Raw genomic sequence first — 23231 nt, 5'->3', positions numbered from 1 at the left:
GATACATAGAGAAGCAATATTTCCCAGCTCAATGCCCTCAATATGAGAGCTCCCCATGGATGGTTGTGACTATTCTGCTCACTCGTCCACCATGAGACAGAGTGCACTAAAAATATACTTTACCCCCAAGAGTGCAGGAACTTAAATAAGTGTGTCATTCCTGCAGCTGCTGGGATTTGTTCCAGGAAGGGTCCGAATATGAGAGGTTCGCTATATAATTTTCTTCAAGGAGGTTTCTGGAATCAGCATCCTAGGCTTCTTTTAAAGGCAACAGACTAGGTGTAGACATATCTGCGTCTGGCTCCCACTTTCTCTCTCTCTCTCTCTCTCTCTCTCTGTCTTTCGCATCAATTGGTCATGCAAGTAATACCAAGGCAACGCATCAAAATTGCTCTCCGGCTCTGGATACCTGTCCTGGTACTACGGATAGTGGCTGCAGAGACACCAGACTGCATGGCTGGAATGGGTATACTCACTTTGGCAAGTAAAGCATCTGTGGTTCCTTTATGGGTCAAACGTGGCATTGATGTGGCACAGAAATGGATGTCCTTTAAGTTGCATGTGCCTTTGCACTTCATGAAAAGCAATAGGGGAGTTCTGGTGTTTGTTCTCCTTGTGAAAATGCTAATTGCATGGATCTTTCATAATTGAGTTAGATACTCAGGTTAATCCTAGTCCTGGTACCATAGACGGGTTAGGACTGTTTTCAGTATGCGTTTTTATCTCAAGGTTTCTTAAAACAAAGCACAGCCCTCTTTCATGTGCATGTACTACAAATCATTTCTCTCTCTCTCTCTCTCTCTCACTCAGGAAGTGGGCTAGGGGTTTGAGATAAATTGCTTAAAGTTATTTGAATATTTTACAGTATGAATCACAAGGTTTTTCTGAGAGTGAGTTGAATGCATATATTTTCTTCAATGCTGCTTGCTTTTCCTCTGTATTTGTGTGTGTGTGTGTGTGTGTGTGTGTGTGTGTGTGTTTGACATGCTTTGAACATAAGCTTCTGAATGACCTTTGAGCAATATGTGCAGCCTCCCCCAACCTAGATGTTGTTGGGACTCCAGCTCCCATCAGCCCCATCTGCGTCAGGGGTGATGGAATTTGTAGCCAACATCTGGAGCAGACCCAAACAAACAGCACAGATAGAGGAGAATGTAAACATGACTCTTTCTCTGGTTAACAGACCTCTGAGGAGACATTGGCATGAGGGCCTTGATGCCGAGAAAAGGAGATTAACTGTACCCCAACCACCCTTTTATATTTCCCTCATTTAAATGCTTCTTATCTGAACACTGCTATTTGCTTCAGGTGTGTGTAGGAGGCTGCTTGATCGCTCCTTCCTTCCCAAGGCGATTGAGAGAGTTTTCCCACGCAGTAGCCAACTTGACTTGCAGATACATCGACCTTTGTGCAGTGCATCTTTTAAAGTTAGCGCAGGATTTTTTTGAGATAAAATCTATCAGGGCCGAAGGCTAACATGAAATGGGAGCTGGCAATCTCTCCCTCCAAAGTGGAAGAAAGAGGATGAATAATAGGAAATGGTGCTTAGAATAAAATAAATAGTGCTGCACTGTGTATTGAGCTCGTGCTAAATATGACACCCAGACTAGTAAACTGTTCTGTAACAAATCTGCTCCACTTCCCAGTGGGGAGGAGTTGCGGTGGACCGCATGGCCACCCACTCCCCACGGGGGGTGGGGGACACTGTCCCCCGTCGCCTGGGGGATCCCGGCCACATCAGAGCCTGGCCAGCCCCTGCCCCTCTATGCTTAAGGGTATTCCATTAAAGGAATCCAGTGGTGTTGACCTAGTCTGAAGCCCAGCTGGGGGGCTAAGGCCTTGACACGACCCCGACGGGAACACCAGGGGGAGCTTGAGTTGGTTCACATAAACAGGGCTCCCCCTACCGGTGGCTTACCCTTACTGGGACTTCCTGCACAATGGGCAGGAGTCAGATATAGTCAGGTCCAATCAATGCCTAAGCAAATACCGCTCACATTCTGTAATTTCAATAAAGCTGTGGCCAAAATTTGCCCAATAACATAAACCTAATATCCGTGTCCTTGTGTGAGTTATTCCCAACATGGGGGTGGCTGCGGGGTCTCGACACACAATGGGAGCTTTGCTGTGTTATTGCACTGTCTGCATATTTGCAAGTTTAGATGCTGAATTCTTTTAATACAGTGGTGCCCCGCAAGACGAATGCCTCACGAGACGAAAAACTTGCAAGACGAAAGGTTTTTTCATTTTCGAGTTGCTTTGCAAGACGAATTTCCCTGTGGGCTTTCCCCGCACCCCGGACTCTTTTGAAGCAAGGGGCGGCGGGGAGAAGATCGCTTCTCCCCGTTGACAGCCCCGCAATCTCCGGGGACAGAGGGGAAGGCACGCGCCTTCCCCTCTGTCCCCGGACCCCTTTTAAACCAAGGGGCGGCAACGGGGAGAAGCGATCTTCTCCCCTCCGCCCCTTGCTTCAAAAGAGGGGACAGAGGGGAAGGCGCGCGCGTGCCTTCCCCTCTCTCCCCGGACCCCTTTTGAACCAAGGGGCGGCAACGGGGAGAAGCGATTCTCCCTGCTGCCCCTTCCCTTGCTTTAAAACAGGTCCGGGGACAGAGGGGAAGGCCCGCGGCGCTTCCCCTTTGTCCCCGGACGGTCTCAATAGGAACGCATTGATTGATTTTCAATGCATTCCTATGGGAAACCGTGCTTCGCAAGACGAAAAACTCGCAAGAAGAAAAAACTTGCGGAACGAATTAATTTTGTCTTGCGAGGCACCACTGTAAATGCAAACTATCCAGAGCTCTCTTGCAAAGCCAGGTGAGTCGACTCTCCAAATCCTCCTTAGATCACTGTCACCACCCAAGTGGTTAGTTCTGGAAAGGAAACAATGTTGGTCAGATAATGTGAAATTCGCACACTGCCTAAATTCTAATCCAAGTTTTCCCCTCACTTTTTGTAAAGCAGGAAGTATGTCTGCTATGCTGGTGAAAAACACTAAGAGAAAAGAAAAACAAAAGTTTTTTCTTTGTCCATTCATATCTATATTTATCTGTATCTGTCTATATAGCTTTAATATTACTTTGTCAACTTAGACTTTGTTTTATGGGGTTTAGTGTTTGGTTTCTAAAATTTTGCTTGCAAATATTTTAAAGAAGGCAATCACTAAGTTGAAGTATAATGCATAATCTTTTTCTATATTGCCGTTGTTAGTCTTACTGCGTTGAAATCGCTCTTTGCTCACAAGACACAGAATACAAAGTGAAATATTGGACTTGGACAGTGACTATTGTATGCTTTTTGATAGTTAAATATTTTTTCCCCTTTAAATACTGGCAGTGGAGGTAGAAGATAGCCAGCGGGGTTAATTGCCATTAATAGTCTTACCCTCAATAAATTTTCTTATTCTCTTTTGAAGCCATCCATGTTGGCTTTTCACTTGGTAGCTCAGTATTTCTTGCTGTTTCTATGCTCTCTAGATTGCCAAATGGCAGCAGGAAGCATATAGACCTTTTCCAGGCAATTTTTATTATTATTGTGGTTTCCCAGAATCTTCATTGGTTTTAATGCTCGGCCAGGATTGGTGGACTGCGGTTGCTAAAATGACAGTGTTTTCCATGATATAAATTTCGATAAAATGTTGTTTCAGATCCAAGGGAATATCCACCCTCATGCTGTTATCATACTCCCTAATACCAGCGGAATGGAACTACTTCTTACCTACGAAGATGAAGGGGTCTACATCAACATATATGGACGTTTCTCAAAGGAAAATGTTTTGCAGTGGGGAGAAATGCCAGCATCTGTAGGTAAGTATGAAAAGAACACAGCTGCCGGGAGGGAAGGGAAATGAAAAGTAAGCAGGATCAGGCCCAACACCCATCTAATTCTGCGTCTTGCTCTCACAGTGGCCAGCTGAGTCATATGCCACTTGATCCTTTAACAACAACTACCTCAAAAAGAACAAAACAATGAAGTTATCAGCAAAAGCAATTATCTAAAACAATCAAAACATAATAATTAAATCCAACAACAAGCTGAAACCAGATTAAAACACATGTCAACATTCTGCATAACTGGAAAGGCTTGCCTAAACGAAAATGTTTTTAGCTGGTTCCCAAAAGAGGGCAGTGAAGGTGTATGCCTATTATTATTATTATTATTATTATTATTATTATTATTATTATTATTAAAATTTGCATACCACCCTTCAGCTGTCGATCTCGGGCTGGTTCACAACATATGGATGATCTGACTTCCAGTATTACAACAGAGGGAGAAAAACATTGCTTTGCTTTCTCCACTCCATGCACAGTTCAATAAACCTCTGTTATGCTTCCTGTAAGTCACTGTTTTTCTAAACTAACAAAACAGAAAATTGAAAGGTGCCCCAGATCACCCTGCTCCTGTTGTCCGTACACCGGCTTTTCTGCTTGGGGAAAATGCACACTGCACCTGGTTGGAGAGCATTTATCTCCCTCTCATGTGAGAACTCGGGGACAACCAAAGAAGCTGAATGCTGGAACACTCCGGGTGGGCATAAGAAACTCCTTCTTCACACAGTGCACAGTTAAACTGTGGAACTCACTCCCACAAGATATGATGGTGGCCACCAACTTGGATGGTTTTAAAAGAGGATTAAACAAATTCATTTATAATGATTTTAAAATAAAATAAAGAACATTTCCCAAGAAACCAGAAGTCTTTCTTTTGGGAATGGTAACAACATAAATCCCTTTTAAAAAAATCTGACAGGTATGAGACTTAGGGCATGTAAAGTCATGGTTGGCTACTGTGGGAATAGCATGCTGGACTAAATGGAGCAATTGGACTGTGCACATAAAAGCCCAGTCATGCTGTGAAATAGCATCAGTCATCTGCACCAGGGCTGGATACTTGCTTGCAGGCATTGATAAGTCTCTCCCCCACCCTCAGGGGTCTACTATCACCAAGCCCCCATTAAAAATTCATTGCCAGAGTCATGTGGAAAATTCATGTAAGAGTCAGGGGTGTCTGCACTGAGGCCTGGTCCTGAGGAGCTGAGACTGGGAACCTGTGGCACTATGGATGTTGTTGTTTTTGAACTCCGTTTTCCATTATTCCTGACTTAAGGGACAAGCTGACTTGAGCTAGTGGAAGCTGAGCTATGTATATGCTACACATTTAAAGCTCAGGTCTTATCCCCAAAGAATTCTGGGACTGTAGTTTGTTAAGGGTGCTGGGAATTGTAGTTTTGAGAGGGGGTAAACCCACAGTTCCCATAACTCTTTAAATATACTTTAAATACACAGGCCACAGGTTCTGTGTCCTTGCCATTCTGCTCTTTCTATTTCTGCCTCCCTTTCAGAGGGAAATGCCGCCTCTCCTGGTATGTCCCACAGAGGAACTTACGGTCTTCAAACAAAAACCTCTTGGAGGTCCCAGGCCACAGAGAGGTTAGGCTGGCCTCAACCAAAGCCAGGGCTTTTTCGGCCGTGGCCCCAATCTGGTGGAAGGCTCTGTCACAAGAGACTAGGGCCCTGCGGGACTTGACATCTTTCCGCAGGACCTGCAAGACAGAGCTGTTCCACCAGGCCTTTGGTCAGGGCGCAGCCTGACTCCCTCCTTTGGCAATCCTCACAGAACCTCTAGCCCAATGGTTGCCATTAATTTGATTGGAATTAATTTTACAATGAAATGATTTTAGAATGTTTTATCGTTTTACTGTTGTTAGCCGCTCTGAGCCCGGCTTCGGCTGGGGAGGGCGGGATATAAATTTTAAAAGAAAACCCAAAATCATGCAAATGTGATTTCCTAAGGTTCAGGCATTAGCTTCCAAGCCCTGTTTCATACATGTTGCTTCCTCCATAAAGCTGCAGCTGCATTGCATCAGGGGCATTTTAATTTTTTTTTTAATCCCTATGAACCAGAGTAGCTCAGAGTCTCATTTAGTATGCCATCATTGCTTTAATGTTGCAAATTCTAGGGAAAAATACCAAAGTTCTCATCTACAGGATCATACTGGTGGCTCCCGAATCCATGCCAAGATCACTCTATTGCTCCCCACCCAATGCTCTAAGGAGATTCTGTCAGTATTCTTGGAACTGTCTCCCAAACGAAATGGACCAATCTGCAGGCTGCGATCCACTTTCCGAAGGTTTCCCAGTGCAGTGCAAGCTGGTCTCTCCCCCAGCCCCATGCCACGGCCGACATTTCTAAGCAAACTCTGTGCTGTGGTATCTTTCTCTAATTCACATTGGCCTAAATTAGGAATATATGACAGTGTTTGAGGTGCAGCAGAGAAGAAAGGGAGAAAAACATAAAGACCTGGGAACTGTAGTTTGTCAAGGGTGCTGAGAGCTTTTAGGAGACATCTAGTTCCCTTCCAGAGCTACAATTGCCAGGGTTAAACCACTCTGGTAGGAATTGTTGCTTTGTGAGGGGAATAGAAGTGGTGTCTCCTAACAACTCTCAGCATCCTTAGAAGACTATTTGAAGGACTGTTTAAAGTAGAAAGCAAAAACAAGAAGGTATTTTATTCCAGAAGTGTTTCAAACAGCATATTTTCCCCTATAAGGAACATTTCCCAATTCAGTCCATCCTACATTGCTGACACTACCTGATGATAATGACTGAGAAAACAAACTTGTTTTCACAGACAGATGGCTTTTGTTTCTGAAGTTATTTTACTCTAGTATCTGTTCCCACATAAAACACCCTCAAACTGATATGATGCAGCTGTGGTGTTCTAGTGGCAACATCCAATTAACTCACTCTGTGACCTTCTAGTACAATTAAAGAAGCATTTCCTTCATTTCCAACTGAGTCTTCTGCTTAAATTGGTATGTTGCTTTAGTGGAACTAGGATGCTTACTAGGGTTTACTTCATAAACTGCTTAGAAGTCTAGTTGGCATTAAGCTGCTAATTTATGATGATGGTGGTGGTGAGGGTGAATAAGAATAATAAATTTACCTATGCCCTTGGTATCACAGCATCATAAGTTTCCCCTCTCCTGCCTGGTACCGGTAGCCAACCGGCACTGAGGGGTCAGAACGGTCAGCCCACAACTGAGAGCTCCCAGAACCTCCTTTCTCTTACCAATGCCATATGCATTGTTCACCAACCCGTCTCCCTCTCTGTCCCAGAAAGGGTTGGTGATAAACTAATGGCAGATGTGAGGACGAATGTGGTCCAATGCTTGCTTGCTCATCCCCACCTGATGACCATCTTCTGCCATATTGGTGGCTTCCCCCCACCCCGAAATCACAAAACAAAAAAAATTGGGTAGGCCCTAGTAGGCTTCAATATCACATGAAACAATTTGAGGTTACTGTGGTTCTAAAGTATAGCCAAGGTTTTCCTAGAATTGATTTTGATATAAAGAATGCAGGCCCTCCAAGGGTCACTATTTTCCAGGGACAGGCCCAGATTTGCAGAGGCCATTCCGGTTTCTGGTTTGATCCTGGAATGTCCAACTTTTCCTTAGGATGCCCCTATTTTCGTTGGAGGGTATGGAGTTATGCGACCCCCAAGCCAAGGAGATAAGTAACTACTGTATACAACCTTTGACATCTGAAGGCAGCCCTGCATAGGGAAGGGTTATTGCTTTTTTCATGCTTAATGTTTTATTATGTGTTTTTTTAATAAGTTGGAGGCTGCTCAGAGTGGCAATTCAGTCAGATGGGTAGAGTATAAATAATAGCATCATCATCCTTATTATTATTAATTGAATAGGACATCCCTATGCTCATCGGAGAAATGTTGGAGGGTGTCATGGATCAACCAAATTCACTAGAAAGAGAAATCTTTCTTTCCTTGTTTATTTGTGGTTAAGTTTCTCAATAGCTTTGTCTTGCCCAGGGCCACTCAAAGTGACTTATAACCAAAGAGACAGACAATAAACCCTGTATAATAATAATAATAATAATAATAATAATAATAATAATAATAATAAACAATAATAATAATTTTATTATTTATACCCCGTTTACCGATCTGGCTGGGTTTCCTACTCTGGGCGGCTTACAGGATATATAAAACATGGTAAAGTATCAAACATTAAAAATTTCCAGATACAGGGCTGCCTTCAGGTGTCTTCTAAAAGTTGTGTAATACTTTATCTCCTTAACATCTGATGGGAGGGCATTCCACAGGGAGGGTGCCACTGCCAAGAGGGCCTTCTGCTTGGTTCCATGTAACTTCACTTCTCACAGTGAGGGAGCCAGCAGAAGACCTACAGAGGAGGACCTCGTGTCCGGGTTGGACAATGGGGGTGGAGACGCTCCTTCAGGCATACAGGGCTGAGGCTGTTTGGGGCTTTAATGGTAAGCACCAACATTTTGAATTGTGCTTGGAAACGTACTGGGAGCCAGTGAAGATCCTTTATGTGATCCCTGTGGCCACTCCCAGTCACCAGTCTAGCTGCCGCATTCTGCATTAGTTGTAGTTTCTGAGTCACCTTCACAGGTAGCCCCATGTAGAGTGTATTGCAGTATTTTTTGTGGGGGCTGAAGCCCCCACAGCCCCTAGGCGTTAGCTCATATGGAGGAAGCACATGAAGAAGGGCCTTAGATGACGATTGCAAGTCTTGGGTCACTGCATATGGGAAGAGAGAGTCTTTGAGATGTTGCCGCCCTGAGCCATTTAAAGGCTAAATTGTTCTTTTTGACAGATTCCCATAGCCACCCAATTGTCTTGAAGTTTGTAGGAGTATGGACTAGCTCTGAATTGCAACTAGCTGCTACTTACACAATGTTAGGAAGAAAAAGAAATGTCTAGGCCTTTGCAAAAATTAGTAAGGGATGAAATATAATTTATAGATGCAGGTCAAGGAAAACCCATCTTACTCATTTTAAGCTGACAGAAGGTATGTAACCAATTTAGTAATTGGAATGAGGAAACTTGACTCCATAGGGAAATTAAAATTATAGAACTCCAGTATTTAATTTATTGACTATTCTAGAGGTGTACGACTAAAAGACAGGGCTTTGTCGGACAGGAAGAGAGGATGATATTTTAGAAACACAACATCCCCTCTCAAATGGAAACAGAAGCTGAAAGTTTGAAATTTACCTTATCCAAAAGTGGGGCCTCTCAAAATCTACACTACAAGCATATATCCGCTTTATTCTAGTTATCGTAGTTAACTGTCATGGCTTCTATAACGTCTCTGGAATCCGTGGGAGAGTTTTTACTTCTCATTATCCTGGTTTGAGTCCTACTCTTCAGAGCAGGAGAAAACAAGCTTTCTCCACCCTCCATGTAACAACCCTCTAGATTTTTGAAGGTGGCTATCATATCTCCTCTTAGTCTCCTCTTCTTACTATCAGGAATAGCGGCATTCGTTAAGAAATCAAAACTGGTAATGAGTTTTAACAGTTAGAGCCAGTATAATATTGTAGTTAAAGGCATTGGATTAGGGTGGGGAAACTTGAAACTCACTGGGAAATCTTGGAACATTCACTGTCTCCTACCCACCTCACAGGATTCTAGTGAAGATAAATAGAATAGAATTGTAGAGTTTGAAGGGACCCCTAGGGTCATCTAGTCTAACTTTGTACAATGCAGGAATCTCTTTTTTTAAAATAATATTTATTAGTTTTCCAACAAATTAAACACAACACTACAAAAAACCAAAAAAGAAAAAAACACTACAAAACACTAACATACAACTAACAAAACAAAACAAAAACCATTTAAAACACAGTCCAATTTCAACATCTTATCTTTCTTTCACTTATTTCCACGACCTCCTCACACCTCCCTTTTTGTATTCCACTTCTATTAATTGTTTCAGCAATTCCTTTGCATCTTCCTCTGTTTTCTATCCTATAATTGTCTTAACAGATTCTAACCTTATTTTTCCCTTTAGTACTCTATTAATCTATTTATACTTAATTCCTTATGACATTTCTACTAAAGACAAAAACTCATTCCAACATTTTTCTAACATTCATTAATTTTACAGTATTTCTGTAAATAGTCTTTAAACTTTTTCCAATCTTCTTCCGCCGACTCTTCTCCCTGGTCTCGGATTCTGCCAGTCTCGGATTCTGCCAGGAATCTCAACGCATGGTTCCCCCCTCCAGTTTGAAACCATGCTTAGTTTTGCATATCCCTCTTATATTTTCTTAGCAATGTGGCTGAAAATACAAGTGGGCAGATAAATTTGGTTAAAATGTTCCATATTATTTTCTTGCAAAAAGAATGGAATGCACAGATTTACTTTAAGTAGAAATTTACAAATGCACAAAAGAAATAGAATTGTCCTAACAGGGTCATCACAGAGAAAGGCTATGGTTCCATGGTAGCATATCTGCCTTGCATACAGAAGATTCCAGGTTCAATCCTTGTCATCTGCTAGTAGAGCTAGGAATATCCCCTGTCTGAAATCAAGAAGAAGAAGAAGAAGAAGAAGAAGAAGAAGAAGAAGAAGAAGGGGAGTTTGGATTTGATATCCTGCTTTATCACCACCCGAAGGAGTCTCAAAGTGGCTAACAATCTCCTTTCCCATCCTCCCCTACAACACTCTGTGAAGTGAGTGGGGCTGAGAAACTTCAGATAAGTGTGACTAGCCCAAGGTCACCCAGCAGCTGCATGTGGAGGAGCGGAGACATGAACCCGGTTCATCAGATTATGAGTCTACCGCTCTTAACCACTGCTCCATACAGTTTCTGCCAGTCAATGTAGGCACTTCTGAGCTGCACAGCCATTTGTCAGACCCAATGTAAGGTGGTTTCCTGTGCTCCAAATGTCCAGAATTTTGTATCAGCAAAAACTGGAGTAATAGGCAACTAGATTGTATCTCACTTCATTGCAGGAGAATTGTAGTAAAAAAACAAACCCACCCAGAAGTTTCTGGGTTAGAAATCCAGAATCTCTTGGTACGGAGACTTATTCTCAAGCACCTAACAACAGAGTTAGCTATATATTTATAGGAAGACCAAGCTACAACATGATACTTTAACAATAGATCAGGCAAGTTCAGACTTGCCCTGGAGGAAACACACATCCCGTGTTCTCTGGTTGCCAGCACACTTCTGAGGATGCTTTGTGGCTCTCTAGAAATGTCAGCTAACTATAGCCTTGTTCTGTAGAAATGGAAGAAACCTGGCCCAAACTGTTGCAGCCTCCCTGAGAATTATATTTAACCTGGAAAATTTAGTATAACACTGTGACACCTTTGCTCAAAGAATCCTGAGAGTTCTACTTGGTGAAGGCAATGAGAATTCAGTTAAAGATGTAAGGGCTCCTCCACAATACCAATGCAAACACATTTACTGTTCCCTTGGGAGATGTTGTTACTGTACCACCAAACCAGTTTCAAGTGTCCTGCCTAGGGCAAGGAAGCAGGAGGTGAACCATGATTCATAATAGTTTCTCCACACACATGGGAGATGGGTAAGGGGAGGAATCTTGACCAACCCAAAATTCTGTTTGTTAGCATATAAAGCTCTGGCTGCATATTAAGGAAGGAAGCAAATGCCAACTCTTAGTGAGCTGAGACATCCTCTAGACTCTCTTATTGGGAAAGTGCGATGCAGAGATAAATTCTGACAGACAGTCCATAGCCACACCCCTTCTAAGACTAGACAACAAGAACAAACCTTTGATCAATGCAGACATTATGGCTTCAATTCCAACGCAGCTTCCTTGTCATACTTGCACACTGCTTTGCTTAACATTGGACCTGACGAAGAGTTCTGGTGAACTCAAATGTTTGAGGACCATTTTGAGATGTTTTGATTGGTCAGAATAAAGGCATTCTGGAAAATGAAGACATCAGTTATGAGTTATAAAGGGACCCGATGGTGCAGGCTCATTCTATGCAACTTGGCATTATTATTATTATTTTACATTAATCTCTGCTCACCTGGGGCTCCGGGGAGTGATGTTTGCCCCCCAGCCATAGCCCAGTTCCACTGCCATCTTCTTCCCGCATGACCATGCTGTAAGCGGATGCCTGGCAACTCCTACTTTAGACACAGTGGCCTGGCAGGATGGCCTAATTTCAACGGGTCAATCAGCTTGTAGGTGGAGGGGACTAAACCAAGCTTGCAAATTTCCTCTGTTGTTTTTTTTTTAATGGTTTGCCTCTCGCCACGCTGCTGGCATCATGCAGCTATGAGAGCAATGATAAAACAGAATAATTGCATGGCCAGCACAGTATGCCTGATTTTGGACACTATAAGCTACAATAACTGCATATCCCAGTATCGGGACAGACCTGGGCTTTTGGGTTGACATCAATGGACTCTGTGCTCCCATGAGCACTGTGAACCAATCAGAACCATGATTAATCTTAATTTCTCAGGTAACTTTTCACCCTCCACCCTGTCTGAACTTTCACTGGTCTACATAATTCATAGTTTCATATTCAACACATAATGCACAATTTGTATAGTTTATAGTTATTTGTTTTATATTGCTTACCAAAAAAAAAACCCAACCACACAACATTCCCACATCCTTGACAAACTCCCTTTTAAAAAAAAAAACCCCTAAGAACGATCTTCTTCTTCTTTTTGTCCCTCCCTGCCTTCTTTGTTTCTTCGTTTTACTCTACTAACATGCCCTCCTTTGTGTGTTTTTAAGCCTACCTTCAATCGAACCAAGTTATGGGCTGGGGAGAGAAAGCTATTGAACTGCGCTCGGTGGAGACAGGAAGCCTGGAAGGTGTGTTTATGCACAAGAAAGCGCAGAAGCTGAAGTTTCTTTGTGAAAGGAACGATAAGGTACGTGTGCTAAACGCTGCAAGATCACACGCCAACATACGAAAAACAATTAGTTGTGTTGGTTCTCTTCTTCATGAGAGGCAGGGCTCTACATCATATTGGGGAGGGGGCTTGGGAGAGGGTCAGCAAGCTGCCAGTTGTTTACAGCTGCTGAGGGAGGGAGCTCTGCTCTCAGAAGGTATTGTTGGAGTACCTTTGCCTGCCTGAAAAATCCCTGCAAAGGGGAACTTATCATTGGGCACATATGTCTTAAGCATATGTGGCACCGGGGTGCAAAGATCCACCCAGTGACCGCCCTCCGGTTGCCCAGTCCCAGGTGCGCAGGAGGGAGGAGCCGGCCAGCCGCCTCAGTGTCTCGCTGGCTCGGTCGCCCCAAAACTCATGGCGCAGGGCTACCTGCAGCAGAAGAGCCCACCAAAGCGCTCTGACCGATGGGCGGGCTCTTCCCTGGACTCAACTCTTGGGCCCCAGACTCTCGGCCTGGCGCCCCTGAGAGCCTGGCACCCGGGTGCCCCACACCGCTAGCACCTATGGGTAAGAGGGCCCTGATTGGGCACTTTCCACTTTTCCAAGTGATGAGATGTTGCCTTAGTTTGGCTTCTTTAGAAAGCCAAGATCACTGCCAACCTCTTGGTGTTTTGTAATGTTTGGATTTATTCACAATGTACAGGCAGAGCACAAATAACTTAAGCACTCCACTGCTTTTTGTGATCAGATCCCCAGATGTTTTCAGCTTACACCTCCCAACTCAGCTCTCTCTGAATCTCTCTCAACCCTCAGTTTTGTTTTGTCTTTTGTTTTGTTTTGTCTTGTTTTACTATCCAAAAACATGTTTCTGTTATTTTACACAGATACACTCAGGCTTGGGAAAGGCATTAAATTTCCTTTCCCTTTTTTAAAAAAATAAATAAAAATCAGAACATTCTTGAGAAATTTCCCAATTTTAATGGGGTGTTGTTTGGTGGTGGTGTCATGTTATTTTAATTTATTATTTGCCCTTCTTTTCCCCCATGGTCCCAGGGGGGAACATCCATACGCAAATGAATTGTAGGAGTGTTGTGTGTGCCTGATTATGGTATAATTTGTCTTTGCTTATGTTTAAATGTGCTGTGAATTGCATGGAGACCTTTGGGTAACAAGCAGCTAATAAGTCCAATCAATAAATCAGTCAATAATATTCTTCTAGCCCTTTGATCTATTGAAAAGCCATCAACCACCATTAACACTCATTTGTCAATTGCTGAGTCACAGCATTGGTCCATCAAGTCTAGCAGGGTCTAAGCCAGCTTTCCATAAGCTGATGCCATAAGCTGTTTGGCTTCCAGTTTCCATCAGGCCCAGACAGCCCTGTGGTCTGGGCAGACTACTCTGTTGCTGAAGATCCAGAAGTTGAACTTGGGAGCTATCTGTGCACATAACCATTTATTCCTACCAGTGGCTTTTGAATCCATCTGTGCACACATGACGTTAGCCACACTCCATATCTATCCTGTAGTTTCTTGAGAAAATTGCTGTTTCTTTTAAAACTAAGCCTACCGCCCACTTGAAGCCATTGATAAATGGTTCTAAGTATCTTCTTTTCTGATGTGTGTGAATGGAAAATACATCACGCCATGACAATTAAAAAAGGTAAAGGTACCCCTGCCCATACGGGCCAGTCGTGTCCGACTCTAGGGTTGTGCGCCCATCTCACTTAAGAGGCCGGGGGCCAGCGCTGTCCGAAGACACTTCCAGGTCACGTGGCCAGCGTGACGAAGCTGCTCTGGCGAGCCAGCACCAGCGCAGCACACAGAAACGCCGTTTACCTTCCCGCTATAAAGCGGTACCTATTTATCTAGGTGGGCAGGAGCTGGGACCGAAAGACGGGAGCTCACCCTGCCGCGGGGATTCAAACCGCCGACCATACGATCGGCAAGTCCTAGGCACTGAGGTTTTACCCACAGAGCCACCCACGTCCCTATGACAATTAATGTAGCCCTTTTAATAATAATCAGCATGACAAACAAAAGGAAGTGCTTCTGTGTAATTAACTTATGAGATTCATTACTTTGACGCCTTTAAAAAATGAATGAGGAAAAAAAATTACAAAGATGCCTAGGACCAGTATTGATCACTGAGTTGAATCTCCTTTTGCCGCAGCACACATCTTTGTGCCACATCCGTAGGACAAACTTTCATGTATTGCTTGTAAACACCAAGGTTCATTGGGCTTGCTGCTGTTAGATGCAGAACATTGGAGCTGGTGAAATTTGGTCTGATTCAACTAGACAGTTTTTGTATTTTTAAAACAGTAAAAGAAATTCATATCTCTTTGAATTAACATGAAGGGTGTCTGTGTGTGTGTGTGTGTGTGTGTGTGTGTGTGTGTGTGTGTGTGTGTAGCTGTATATGCCACATTCTCAGATATGGCTAAAATGTTCTTATCAACATAAAATAACATTAACTCCCCCCCCCCAAATTTCTTCTCAAGGTGTTCTTTGCATCTGTTCAGTCTGGAGGCAGCAGTCAAATATACTTTATGACACTTGGCCAGAACATACTATTCAACTGGTAAATCACATCAGGATGAAATATCGTTTGATCTTTCTCACTGGATGTAAAAAGGAAGCTGGTTGCAGACGTTTCCATATTTTTCCACAAGGAGTAACAAGAACCCTACCATCATTATACCGTCCTTCAGCTGTGGAAAAGTTTGATTTTCTTTTCTTTTCACATAAATATTGTAATGTTGTTTTGCTAAGTGTTTTAGCTTTTCATTCTGGACAACAATATGTAGATATATGTCTTGCTGTGAGCTGGAAATCCACTTGATGTTAAATTGGTTTTGTATCCTTTTGCTCTTCTTGAAAAATCTTAGCCAGAAGTATTCATCTTCATCTCAGAACTTACAAGGGATAACTTTTACTTCTCTGCAAAAATGACTTATTTGATTCTTTTTTCAGTCAGGGCAAGTCCGGGAGAAGTCCCCAGTGATCTGTTACCCGTAAGTCATTTGGGGCTGCTGGGTTCTCCTGGAGACATCCTGATTTTTATCAGGTTTTGAAACCTTGTATACGTAATGACAGTACACTGCTATATACACTATTACTGTATAATGTATTTCTAATGATATTTTAAACAGCAATGTATTGCTTTCAGACATGGGGTGTTTGTAGATGGATCCTACAAATTTTGCTTGCACTAGTGGCCCTTACTTCAAGTGCAGCATCCAAGCTCCTTCTAGTTTTTTTGGTGACTTAATCTGGTTTCAATAGAAATTGCTATTTATGTATAAGTCTGTAAATATGTTCTTTTCTCAACCCAAAGGAACAAGGTCCACAGTTCACTGGGGACTTCTTGCTGAAATGGGGGTGGTTCCTGCTCATTTCAGTGGGAGCTTAACACAGCAGAATTTGCCAGTTGATTAGCCTTTAAAAACAAGAAAACTCCTGATACGCATTGTGTATGAATTATGTCTGAGCAATAGTGACACACTGGTGTTTTTCCACCATGAAATTATATTCTCAGGGGTTTATATTTTGGGCTACTCCAGACTTCAGCTTTCAGGTTTACATGTGCAATTGTGACTTAGCTAAAGTTCATGCAATACTTTGAAAAATGCAAAGCACTATAAAAAGTACTACATACTATGATTATATAATAACTGAAAACTTGATACAAAATATTTTTTATCCAAGATAGATATACAGCAGTCTTTATTGGGGTGGGGGTGGGGGGGAATAGGAGGTTGGGGAAATTAAGTATTTTAAAATTAATATAGAGATGTGCCAGAACAGAGGCTGCAAGGTCACATAAGATGACCTTCAGATGATGTTCAGACAGATGTATTTTCAAAGGACACTGTGACTCGGTAACACATTTTATGTTTGCGGGTGGTTTCAGATTCCGTCCTTGGCATTATCTCAGCAGTATGACTGGAAAAAACTGGAGAGATAATGCTAGTCAAAACCATAAAATACTGCACTAGCTAGCCTGACTAAGGCAACTCCCTATGTACCTATGCAAAGCTATAACGATTTTAGTTAATTGCTAAAATATGCAGAACAGATATTGGAGTGCTCTGATCAGGTTGACTTCAGGTGTCTGAGAAAGTTCTTTGATTTTATTCTACAAGCTGAAGCTTTGTCTGAGTATGGCTAACTACACCAGATTAAGCAACTGCAAGGAAGCCAATGCTGAAGCAGTATCCATTGTTAGAGTCTCCATCTTAAAGCGATGCCCCTTTTATTTCTTCCATCGTGTTTTACAAGAAGCGGAAACCTCCCGCTGTGATCTTTGCTTCATGAAATTACACGTTTGCTTGCTTTTTGCATCTGCTCCTATTGCACAATTTCCCACTGTATCTTCCTCCCAGAATTTGATGGAGGAGATAGCCATTTTGAGGCCCTTGATGGAATGGCTAGGATAGTCAAAGGTTCACCCATCAGTTGGTTGGTTGGTCTTCTTGCTATTTGTGTCAGATTTCTATCAAGTCATTCTCTTTCTTGATCAGGATCTCATCTGAGCATTACTGACATAAGGATATATATATATATATATATGAATGACCGGAAGTGGTTTGTGAGCTTATCTCATGATTTAAAATCTAATTATTTAAAAGGGTTCTTTGGTTTGCTACAGGATCCCACCCCTTGATGTGTCCCCTAGTCAACTGATTGCCAGCGAGTGGTGATTTCAAGCTGGGTAGCTGTCTGTGTGCTGACAATGGTATTCCCTCAACTGCTTTTCTCAGTATTCCCAAGGATGGGCTGTAGGTCACTTGTGAAGTTGTGATTTGCTTCAGTACCTTTAACTTGCAGAAGGGGAGTCCAGTTGTGTTGTCACATAGTTTGTGTTCCTGCCTTTTGTGATTTCATAGAATTGTAGAATTGGAAGGGACCATGAGGGCCATCTAGTCTGACCCTCTGCAAGGCAGGACTCTTGTGCCCAACGTGGGGCTTGAACCCTTGACTGTGAGGTTAAGAGTCTCATGCTCTACTGACTGAGTTAATTGAGTCAGTCAGTCCACTATTCTAACTCAGTTGCTGAGACTCAAGAAAGGAGTTTATCCAAGATCATCCAGGTATTTCCCAGGACATTTGGATGCCAATAGATGAGAAAAGATGTCTCTGAACTGCCTCAGGCAGTTGTAAACACACACACACACACACACACACACACACACACACACACAAAGTGAACTTCGGGAGACAGATCATCAAATGCCAAAAACCTCTAACTTCCTAAGATATTTAGCTGAACTTGCTTGCAATGGCCCTTGTTTGGTTGAAACTATCATCTGCAAATAAACCACATGGAAATCAGTGTGGAACTTCGTGAAGAAAGGGCTTGAAATCTGTTAGCATTTTGTCAATTTCAGTCAAAGGACCAGCAGAGCTGCAAGTCACCCTGACATTCTGAAACCATCTTTTGCTTTCTCTTTTAGAAAACTACTTTAAGTTAACAAATGGTCATCACTGAAAGCCAAGTGTTCACCAGGACTTATCCAACTTGTTTTTATAATGCTTTTTTTAAAAAAAAAATGTGTTAAAATGAAAAGGGGAAATTTCAGTTGATTTAATATCATCAGTTGTAATTGGTATATAAAAGTTTCAGAGGCTTCAGGTATACATAATGAGATAAATGATTCCTCCACTTTGAGCTACGTGGCTGGGAAAGGGCCTTAGTTCTGTAGTTGGGCAATCGCTTTGCATACAAAAGGTTCTAGGTTCAATCTGCGAATTCTCCAGGTATGTTTAGGGCAAGACCCTTGTCTGTAACCCTGGAGAGCCATTTCCAGCCAGTGTTGATTAGCAGATGAACCACTGGTCTGACTTGATTTAAGGCAGCTTCCTATGTAGCTCAGTCCGTTGGTTTGCTAACTTTTTTCTTTTCTTTTTTTATAAGAGTGTATCTATGGGATGGGCAAAGAGCAACAGCAGAATTTCCCTCCTGAATTACAGAACTATCAGTAGACAAAATAGGAAGGTATGGGGATGTGTGGCAAAGGTTATGTAGGGTATGTAGGGATGAAGGCTTTTCTCTCCCAAGTCTCTGGTGGTTCAAAGTTCGCACAAAAAACAGCAGATATACAGGCTGCGATAGGAGCTAACTCCTACAGGCAAAGGTCCCTTCAGCTCCCTCCATAAATTATTTGAGGGGGCCAGTCCTCCCCCCTCCCAGCTGATGGGCATTGCCATTCAAATGGTATGTGTGTGCTGTGTTCCGTGATTGATTTTGTGGGGTGGGGCTTACCTGCCACATGCCACCCAATATTTTATTTAAGTTGCCACTTCTCCATGTTGCATTCACGTGTCACTGTAAGTTTTGGTTAATGGTTCATTAAGAACATGCAGATTGCTCATGTTTTGCTCCCCTCCTTTTTGCAAGCGGGAGAAAAAAAACTCCACAACCCTTGGCTGCGATTGCATCTGAACTAGGTATTGTGGTTGTTTGGCTCCAAGCAAACTACAGTGGTTATGCCAAGAGCAAACCTTGGCTTGCATATCAGGTTTTGCTTTAGGGAAAGCAAACCGTGAGCCCTGGCTCGATTGCCAAACTAAGCCAAGAATCATGGTTTTTTGCTCCCATGCACTAGCAAGACAGGAGCAATCTGTACACTCATGATAAATAGTTAATGATGGTTTATTGCAGGGATGGCTAGCATGGCACCCTACAGATGTTATTAGACTAAATATCTGACTGAATGCTGGCTGTGGCTGATGGGAACTGTAGTCTGTGAGGTCTTGCAGAGAACACAAACTGGACATTATGGCTGCATCCCTACACACACTTACCAAGGAGGAAGCCCCACTGACCACAGCAGGACCAATGCCTGAGAAAACACAGTGTAAGAATATGTACTGTTATCTTTATTATTAGTTTGCCGTGGGATAAGCAGTCTTTAGACATTATTCTTTTGCTATGGGATTAACAAAAGCTAGTTGATAGGGATCTGTTATTCCTAAGCATGGTAGATCAAAAAGCCGAGGTTTTTTTCATAGTTCACACTTAATGCAACAGTTAGGAAGAGCAACGCTGTGAGAGTCAATCAATACCAGTAGGGAGAAATGAATACCGTATTTTTTGCTCTATAAGACTCACTTTTTCCCTCCTAAAAAGTAAGGGGAAATGTGAATGCATGGAGTGAATGCAGGCTGCGCAGCTATCCCAGAAGCCAGAACAGCAAGAGGGATCGCTGCTTTCACTGCGCAGCAATCCCTCTTGCTCTTCTGGCTTCTGAGATTCAGAATTTTTTTTTTTCTTGTTTTCCTCCTCCCAAAATTAGGTGTGTCTTGTAGTCTAGTGCGTCTTATAGAGCGAAAAATATGGTAAATGGTCAGGAAGGGTATGTGAAATGTCACTAAGAAGAAGAAAATAGAAAGGCAAATGTTGGTGAATTATCAGGTTGCTGAGTGATTCCATACCCAATTTCTTGCAAGCAAGTTTCAACTCCATTAGAGTTACTTTTGAGTAAAATTGCACACAAAAGGAATACAGGAAGCTACCTTAAACTGAGTTGGACCAATATGGGCTGCACTGATAGCTGGCAGCCTTTCAGGATTTCCGAGACACAACATTCCCAGTCCTTGCCCAACAATTTTATCTTTTTCTAATGACTTTTTGCAGTTACTTGCATGGAAACATACTGAGAATTGATTAACAGGAAGACTTATGAAGACTTAAGGTCAATGGGAAGATTACAAGCAAGTGAAGCAGGATAACTGTTGATTATTATTATAACCTCCCAGCTACCAAATCAGAATGAATGTTCAATAGATACCAGGCGTGATCTAGCCGCTGCGTAAGCAAGTCAGGTGGGATACATGCACAGGGAGCCTTGAGAAGATTAACACAATCCTAACTCAGAACTAAACCCTATTTAATTCAATGGGGCTTATTTTCAGGCCACCAGAGTTGGGATCGCAGCCTTAAAAACTCTGCTCTTGTTTGTATGTTTGTTTGCTTGCTAGCTTGCTTTTCGAAAACAAAATTCAAGTGAAATAATTATTCAGGATAAAATGCTCTAGGGAGAGAATATAATTATTAATAAGAATCCAGCACCACTGATGTCCTAGTCATTCCCACAACTGCTTTTTTTTAAAAAAGAATTCTCCATATTTGTAATTTACTGTTGTAAAAAAAAAGTAATGAAAGCAATAAATTGTGCACTTACATTTATTTTGCAAGCTGCATTGTTCTAGCCCAAACCTGTGAATCCAGAAAGTGAAAACAATAAATGCTATGTACTGTATGTCATTGGGAATCTTTTATTTTATACTAATTGTTCTTTAATGTCCAAATTGTATATTTGTAACAGCAAAAATAAAGCAATATTCTCAGCGGAAAACTGGATTTCTTTTAACCCTTACATTCTGGTGATAACTAATATAATGTCAAGTATAATTAGAGCAGTACAGAACTAAGCACACCTGATTCAATTTTATTTCTGTTGGAAGAGCACAGTATTCAACATGAGCCAGTGCTTTGAAAAAACAATACAGAAATCACTCCCATTCTCCGAGTTGTACCAACTATCTCCAAGATTTAAAGGTCATTTCCTTCTCCTCAACAGAATATGGGGAACGGTAGTTTACACTTCACAAATATGCAGTTCCCAGCACCCTTAGCAAACCACTGCTCCAAGGATTCTTGGGGGGAAGCTTTGTGCTTAAATGTATGGTGTATACTCAGATAAAACCATTAAAATTAAGAGTCTTAAATCAGTAATGTCCAGCTGGTGCAGAATCCAGCAGCCAGGTTGTTCACCAGGGCAAGATGGTTTGAGCACATTACATCAATCCTGGCCTGACCGCACTAAACAACGTGTTGTATGTAGTGCTTGCACTGAACACAGTTTGGAAACACCAGCTGGTGTAGAATCCAGCAGCCAGGTTGTTCACCAGGGCAAAGTGGTTTGAGCACGTTACATCAATCGTGGCCTGACTGCACTGGATGACAGTTACTTTCCAGGCCCAATTCAAAGTGCTGGCTTGACCTGCAAAGCCTTAACTGGTTCAGGTCTGCAGTACCTCAAAGACCACCTTTCTCCATGTGAACCTTTCTGCCTGGCCCCTGCTTTCATCCTCTGAGGACCTTCTTCATGAGCGTCCCTCATGAGAGGTCCAGAGGGTGGGCAACATGAGAACAGACCTTTTCTGCAGTGGCTACACGCTTGTGGAATGCTCTCCTCCAGGACATGTGCCTGGCACCTGCCTTATACACCTTTAAAGGTAAAGGTAAAGGTACCCCTGCCCGAACGGGCCAGTCTTGACAGACTCTGGGGTTTGTGCGCCCATCTCACTCAAGAGGCCGGGGGCCAGCGCTGTCCGGAGACACTTCCGGGTCACGTGGCCAGCGTGACAAAGCTGCATCTGGCGAGCCAGCGCAGCACACGGAACGCCGTTTACCTTCCCGCTGGTAAGCGGTACCTATTTATCTACTTGCACCCGGGGGTGCTTTCGAACTGCTAGGTTGGCAGGCGCTGGGACCGAGCAGCGGGAGCGCACCCCGCCGCGGGGATTCGAACTGCCGACCTTTCGATCGGCAAGCCCTAGGCGCTGAGGCTTTAACCCACAGCGCCACCCGCGTCCTCTTATACACCTTTAGGTGCCAGGAAAAATCATTCCTCTTTAACCATAGCCTTTGGCTGATTAACATCCTATGTCTTTTAAAATGTGTTTGTGGGGTGGGGTATTGGTTTCTTTTTGTTTTGTATTTGGGTGAAGGGCAGCATACAAATTAAATAAACCCCTAGCAAAGCAAATTTAGGGAGATTCTAAGCAGGGGGAGGCCATATTCCCTCCCAGGCATTCAGAGAACATGCATCAAGATCCTCCACGAGAATGGATTCTGCATCTTCTCCTATGTTCCACTTACTATGCCAGTGGAATAAGTCTCCTTCTATTACTACCAATAGAAATTGAGAATAGTCGCTCTGCTTTCCCTGTACACACTGGGACTGTACACAGATACCGTAGATCACAAAATGGCTCTCTTGCATGTAATAGCCTTTTTGTTCCCGGTGTCTAGCATTTCCCCGTTTTTCTACTCACAAATACATATAATACATATATCCAAATGAGGCAAAATACACCTGACCGGGCACCAAATCACCAAAACATATGCCATAATTAACCTGTAAAAAGATAGCTGCAGAAAACATGCTTTGGTGTTATTTTGAAAAAGATTAACCCGGCTCATTTGTTTGTGGAGTGGCCAGTATAGGGAAAATTTGCAGGGGGAAATAGTTTCAAGGCAATGTAAGGATACAAATGCCAGCTATGTAATAGTCTTTATTTTTAATGTTGTGGATAGAATAAAGTATTGGATTTTTATTTTTAAAACATGCTTTTCTGTTTTTCTTATCAACGGCCGTTTAATATTTTGTACAGTGTTCAAATTTGCTTAACTGACTTCAACGAAACGAAAAAATTTGTGCCACCTTTCAGAAATGATTCTAGAGCAGTTTGCAAAACTAAGATGAAACGTGAGGACGAAGTGCAAGAAGCAACGTCGTGTTTGGTTTGTGTGGTTTTTTAAAA

General features: G+C 42.6%; 1 protein-coding gene and 1 long non-coding RNA gene across 2 annotated transcripts in view; one reads left to right on the top strand and one right to left on the bottom strand.

Annotated features, from left to right (window-relative positions):
- Nucleotides 1-15448, top strand: part of NRK (Nik related kinase) — a 124605-nt gene extending 109157 nt beyond the window's left edge. Inside the window, exons 29-31 of the mRNA XM_082207177.1 lie at nucleotides 3644-3803; nucleotides 12569-12708; nucleotides 15179-15448. Coding sequence (XP_082063303.1) covers nucleotides 3644-3803; nucleotides 12569-12708; nucleotides 15179-15262 — 384 coding nt within the window. The 3' untranslated portion in view covers nucleotides 15263-15448. The remainder of the gene's footprint in view (nucleotides 1-3643; nucleotides 3804-12568; nucleotides 12709-15178) is intronic.
- A 2776-nt stretch (nucleotides 15449-18224) lies between these two features.
- On the bottom strand, nucleotides 18225-23074 carry LOC309523509. The gene is made up of 2 exons (XR_014215426.1): nucleotides 22291-23074; nucleotides 18225-21912 (listed from the first exon to the last, which is right to left on the bottom strand). It is a non-coding gene; the product is annotated as an uncharacterized lncRNA (long non-coding RNA).
- Nucleotides 23075-23231: the final 157 nt, after the last annotated feature.

The sequence above is a fragment of the Podarcis vaucheri genome (genome assembly GCF_965113315.1).
Source record: "Podarcis vaucheri genome assembly, chromosome: Z".
Lineage (NCBI taxonomy): Eukaryota > Metazoa > Chordata > Lepidosauria > Squamata > Lacertidae > Podarcis > Podarcis vaucheri.
Note: the sequence above shows the minus strand (reverse complement) of the source record. Positions and strands in the feature narration are given on the sequence as shown.